Source organism: Anomalospiza imberbis, chromosome 1, assembly GCF_031753505.1.
Source record: "Anomalospiza imberbis isolate Cuckoo-Finch-1a 21T00152 chromosome 1, ASM3175350v1, whole genome shotgun sequence".
In the NCBI taxonomy this organism is placed as follows: Eukaryota; Metazoa; Chordata; class Aves; order Passeriformes; family Viduidae; genus Anomalospiza; species Anomalospiza imberbis.
In genome coordinates this window covers 127,892,721-127,898,720 of record NC_089681.1, presented here as the reverse complement: position 1 = coordinate 127,898,720, position 6,000 = coordinate 127,892,721, and the positions used below count along the sequence as shown (strand labels likewise).

The 6,000-nt window shown below is 35.4% G+C and overlaps 1 protein-coding gene across 1 annotated transcript in view; it reads right to left on the bottom strand.

Moving 5' to 3' along the window:
- Positions 1–6,000, bottom strand: part of SGCE (sarcoglycan epsilon) — a 32,664-nt gene continuing 26,664 nt past the window's right edge. The window contains 3 exon segments of the mRNA XM_068210827.1: positions 1–2,820; positions 4,494–4,528; positions 5,282–5,325. Of these exon segments, the coding sequence (XP_068066928.1) occupies positions 2,770–2,820; positions 4,494–4,528; positions 5,282–5,325 (130 nt within the window). The 3' untranslated portion in view covers positions 1–2,769.

Below are 6,000 nucleotides of genomic sequence, written 5' to 3'. Positions count from 1 at the left end.
TATGTACAAAGAGATGTATAGGGCTTTCTGTTTAATTTGGTTGCAACTTAATACAATATCCATTCATATTGCCATCATATAATGTTAAAAGAGGCTGTGAATTTACTGTCTTAATTATTACTAATTCTTTAGCCATTAAGTGTCTTTAACCAGCTTTATAAATCTATGCTTTCAGAGTAATTGTTTTAATAAGTAAAAATAAATAATTTGTTATTAAACTTACCTCAGGTAAATGAAGATTTCAATCACAAAATAGTTTGGGTATTCTTAATACCCAAGTGACTTACATCATTAGAGTCTTTCCAAAATAGGTGGAGCCTGCACTGCTACAAACAAATTCTTTATGCATGTACGTAACAGTTTATTTCCTTAAATATATTGGCACTGTTACATTAATACAAATAAGGTGGGAGCAGCTCAACTGGTAGATCCATTGTTTGTCATGTCATCCTGGAGTTATCAGAAATTATTGTCATTCATACCCAGAACTATTTACAAAGTTTAATCTTACGTGACATTAAAAATCATTATTTAAAATCCATTCCATTCATTTTGGTTTCAAAACACTCACAGCTGATACATCTGAAAATAGTAGTATAAATTAATAGAAACCAAATGCTGATTGTACTTGAAATTTTTTTACAGTTTGGGTAAGAGATGAAAATGTTTAATTTACTATAAACCTCAGTGTGCAGTTTAGTGATTTGCTTTTCACTTATATCCATCCAAGCTGCTAGAAAGAAGCGGGGGGTGTCTCTGAGGAGGCTGATTGACTGGTGAAGTCTCTTTCCTGGTATCTTTTGGATGAGGTAGGAAGGCATGATGGATGCCACTCGAAAAGTGAGTAGGAATGGCTCTTTATTCCACCTGTTTCAGGAACTGCCTTTAATTTCTCAACTTGAATGCCTGTAGCTTGAGCTACCTCTCCTGGTCTAACAGCCACCAGCAGGATTTGCTGCCATGTCCTGTGGGCTGTGCTGAGCATGCAGAACAGCTTTGTAAACTGATACTGAAGGTTTGACAATATACAAGTAGGTACCACGTACTGAGCACTGCTTATCTACTTTGCTGCCATAGTTGGTGCTCAAAGTTAGTCTAAAAAGCAGCTCAGGATTTCTTCTATCTGCTGAAATCCTGCATTCAGGTCCAAGCCTACAAACACGTCATTGATGCTTAAAAATTAATTTAAATTAAGGTTCTGTGTGTAGACAGAACTGGGTCATAACTGTAAAAAGATAAAAACAAAGACAAACAAACCAAAAAACACAAAACCAAGAGCAACTACTTTGGTCTTTTTACAAAAGGACCTCTTTTTACAGATTCCTTTTATCCTCAGTCTTAAATTCCAAAATTACTCAAATTTCTCTTAGCAGAGACTTCAGGAACCTCAGCTAAGGAAATGTAGCCAGCACTTAGCAATTTTAAAGCAGACGCAGTTTTCTGCTTACAATGCAATGTCCTGATGAACATACAGCTTCTGAAAGAGAAAATATTACAGAAAAAAAGACAAAGCGTAAGTGTCAGCTTAAAACAATGCCATGCTTTGAGGTAAAACCCCAAGAACTCTTGGTGTCAGCTGTTACAGCTGCAGACCCTGAAGTCCTGTGTGATGTCCTTAAATTGAAGATTTAAAGAAGCATCAGAAATTTATTTAAAAGCTGGTGAAAAGTGTCAGTAGATGAATTATAGTTGACTATTGAAAAACATGGAACCCCAGTTCAGATCCTTTTAGCAAGTCCATATATTAAGCTTTCAGCTGCATGGACAAATGCCTCTCAAAGAAACCACTTCCCAGCAAAGTATGCCTTTAATTAAGTCCTTTGTAGGATGTGAAAATATAATCCCTGGTTTACTGGATACATAATTCTCCCACAGCAGTTTGCGCTGCAAAAGAAAAAAAATCTGGAGGATATAAAAAATAAACAGCACTGGGGCTCTTTATTGTGAATACCACAAAAAAATGTAATGAGTGTTTTTAAAGAGTTAGTCTAGGGTATACTGTACCAAATTAAACCCTTGCTTATTTGCAGACATTAATTTTTGCCTATAATAGTTTGTAACAGTTTCTTCTAAAATAACCAGGTGAATGAATGGACAGATTTTAAATGCTTTATTGCTTACAAGTTTTGAAATAGCTTAAATATCTGTTAAAAGAACAGAAACCCAATTTTTATCATGAGAAGTTTTAGTTATTTTCTCTGGGGGTTTATTTCTTTATTTATTTTCCAAAAATAACTTTCCTCATTATATTTGGTAATCTCTAAAAAATTAATACTTAATATATGTGCAGTACTATTTCTGAGTTTCATCATGTGGCACAAGATTTCATGCTTGTACATTACTGCTTTTCCTGTGCAAATGTTAGGCAATTATATCATCCCATTAGCAGTCTGAAATCCTTTCAATCTCTGAAGTTTTGATTTCCCTGTTAAAACTTTCAGGAGAGATCACAAGACAGAATAAAGCTTGATATTTATTAATACATATATATATATATATATATATACACACATACATACTTACATATATATGTGTATATACATTAAAGATTACTTCCTGAATGTAACAAATATAAAAAGTTATCAGTGTTTACAAATTGTCAAAAATGTCCAAAGTACAAAAGGATACAGTACATCCGTTATATGGAAGTGATTGTACTCCTGGCACTGAAAGCATCATAGTACTGTGGGCATGCACAATATACACCAGAAAAACTCATGCATCAACCAGAACAAATAAGGAAGTGAGACAATTTGCTGCCTTCTTTGATTACAAATTCATTGCTTCTGTTAGTTTTCTTTCCTCAGGAATACCATTTACCTGCAAAAGAGATGAGAATTTATATAATCCACCAGTGACACATGATGCTTCAACAGTACTGAACTGTCAACTATGAGCACAGCACATAAACAGTATTTATTATCCTTGATCAACAACCACATTGGAGAAACACTATAAGTACAACCTGGATCAAAAGACAACTTATACATGACAAAGTATTCTTCTGGGAAGGGAGAGGGTTGGGAAAATATTGTTTAGCTGGGAATTTATCTTTCTATTAGGGATCTAACAGACTTCATAGGGAAGCTGAGGCACAAACCAGAAAAGGTGGTACATGGTGTACATGCAATATTTAGTCTTTTATATTACAGGAATACCCTATAAGCTTTTTCATCTAAGCACCTTAAACAGTCCTTGTGAATTCTGCCTTTTGACAGAGAGGCAATTATAAAACCTAATGTATCTCTTCATATTGGAGATCAGTAGCAATTTTCATCACTGTAATAAACATTAGATGTGAGTGGTCACCTCTCAAATAATTCTTTCCCAATTTACTTTTAACTTTGTGAAATAGTCAAGTATTATGTCAGCTATTAAGTCTACCTTTTTATATAAGGTTAAAATAAAACTATTCCTTACGTGGGATTCAGGTAGTTCCTGAAGTGGACAACAGTTATTATCCATGGTCTGCTCTTCAAATTAATAAATATGGTCTACTGGAGATTTAAAATAGAAATTTCTTATTCACAGCTGTGACTGATAGTATGTTAAATTCCCTGAGTATATTATTGTTAGTTTTCTATAGGAAAGGAAGAGAATTTAACAGTGTCTCATTCTATAGGTTTTTTGGCCTTAGGTGTTCTATTTTCTCTAAATTTCTTACTTGAACAGATCAGTAAAATTGATTGCCAAGTTTGTACTCATGCTACTAAAAAACTCTTAGTAGTGCCTGAATTTTGTTTTAAATCGTAACTTTCTAAAAATCTAACATTCTGGAAACAGGAGTTATGGATATCCTTTCAGAAAAGCTGCAAAAGGCACATGCCATCATGTCACGGAAGTGCTTGCAGGGTCACCTGTACATCTGAGCTACAAAGCAAGGTGTCATTACAAACCAAGGGACAAGGAGGAAACACCCTCTGTCCCAAATACATTCCACTACCCACCCCTGCTGGATTTCTGAGAGCTCGTCACAGGCAGCATCTGTGATGGATATGAAAGAACAGTTGTATTCTACAAAAATAATGTACTGCAGAAAATACAGACACAGGAGAATTTTTAAGATCTAATTTTAGAGCAGTTTTTCAGTGCGACTCAAAAGTGTTAGCTTCTATTTCATACCTTTGCAAAAATGCCTCACTGCTGTCACTGTACAGTATTACCAGGTGATTCTGCATCTTATTTGCTGGAAGACAGTCTGGAATTCTTGAAATGAAACAGTCATAGCAGAAGAGCAGCACTGTGTGACACTTTTATTCTGCCTTCTAAACAGTGTGAGTGAGAAGAACTGTGCTAAATGTCAACCCAAACCAGTGCCTGGAGGCTCCGGATCAAGGCTTTGACTACCAGGGTCATCCACCATTTCCAGCATATGTACAAAGATGAATACAAATGGCAAAGATACCAGAACTGCAGTCAGACTTTTTATACCTGTGTTTTTAATTTCCACATAACAAAACCCACATGGAGAGAAACAGCTATCATATACTTGCCTCAAATCTTTGAAATGTTGTCATACGAAATTCTCCTTTAATCCCCGAAAGCAGTAATGAAGAAGAAGGATTTTCAGTGAAAAGAAAATGTAACTTATGTAACTCCTAAGTTAAACCAAATCTGCTTGAAGCTGTAGTTCCCATATTATGTTCAAAACATATGTATCTCTCTAGAGTTTTGATTAAATACCTCTTTGAATATTTAAAAATTACACTTTGCCTCTACTTTTTCCCTGTGTGGTCCTTACCCCCTCTCACAGTCAGCCTTAGGCTGATGGGTCATTCCTGACCTCAGTTAGTACACGAGCATTTGTGAGAACGACATAAAAGTGATGACTATGACACAGGAAACCTGAAGCCTCACCACAGATTTCCCAGTATTTGTCTAGTAACTGCAATAAAGAGCTCCTTTTTCAAAGCTTAACTAATACTGGTGGGAATTAGAAATTTAGATTTACTATCAGGTGTCAGAATCCGAACCATGTAACTGCATTTGAGAATCTGGCTGTAGCTTCATCTAACAGAAAATTATTTATATGAAGTTTCTAAGTTAGCTGAACCAAACACCAGCCTCTCATGCAGAATCCTAACATAGCATTTCTTCCTTGTTTAATCAATCCCATGCCAAAATTTTCACTGATGTATCAAAAAAAAATTCTAGAATGACAATTCTGTACCACTTTAATGTATTTGAAAATTATTTTCACTGTCCACAGACTGTATGTATTTTGACTAGTGTCTTCTCCAGACTTTTCACTTAATAATTACAGTATTTTCTGAGTACTGACCTGCACTCTGCTGCTGTGGAATCTGAGTCTGATGTGGCAGGTTCCTATAAAAAACCATTTAATATCTTTAATGCTTCCATACAAATTCTGAAGTGTATTATGATGAACGCTCAGTATTTACACTTCATTTTTTTGCTTATGAAGCAATAATCTATTTTCAGTATGCAAATATAGATGTGCAAAGGTTAGCCATGACCATGAAATAAAGACAATTAGTGTTAAAGTAGTTCTTATTTCACTTGTCAGCTCCGTTCAAAGGCTCAGACTTTGCAAAATGCCAGAGGCTACAAAAGTCACCATGAGTTTCCGAAGTTCAGCAAAGTTTGGTTTCTGTAAATGAATATTCCATATTCCATGAATACAGGAAAGGAGACAGCATTTGCAACGTAGTTACTGGCTGTGGAATGAATGGTCAGCCACTTCTACGTGTCAGACCAGTTCACTTATCAAGGCAAAGTTGCATTTTTGTGCCCTAAGTGTCTATTTTAACAGCTACCAGCTAGAGGTGTTTTTACAGAAAGGAAATAAGGGTTACAATGTAGGTGAAGCAGATAAATACCCTATGTACAACTCAAGAAAGCTTTTGGTACAAGATTTGGCACTCCAGTCATAAAAACTGCTATTCTGAGTAGAGAAGAAGCTGTAAAAGATGGAGCAGAGCACTTTGCAGCACTTGTACAAGGAATAATTTATACAGCTGTCCTTTCTGGAGAATTTAG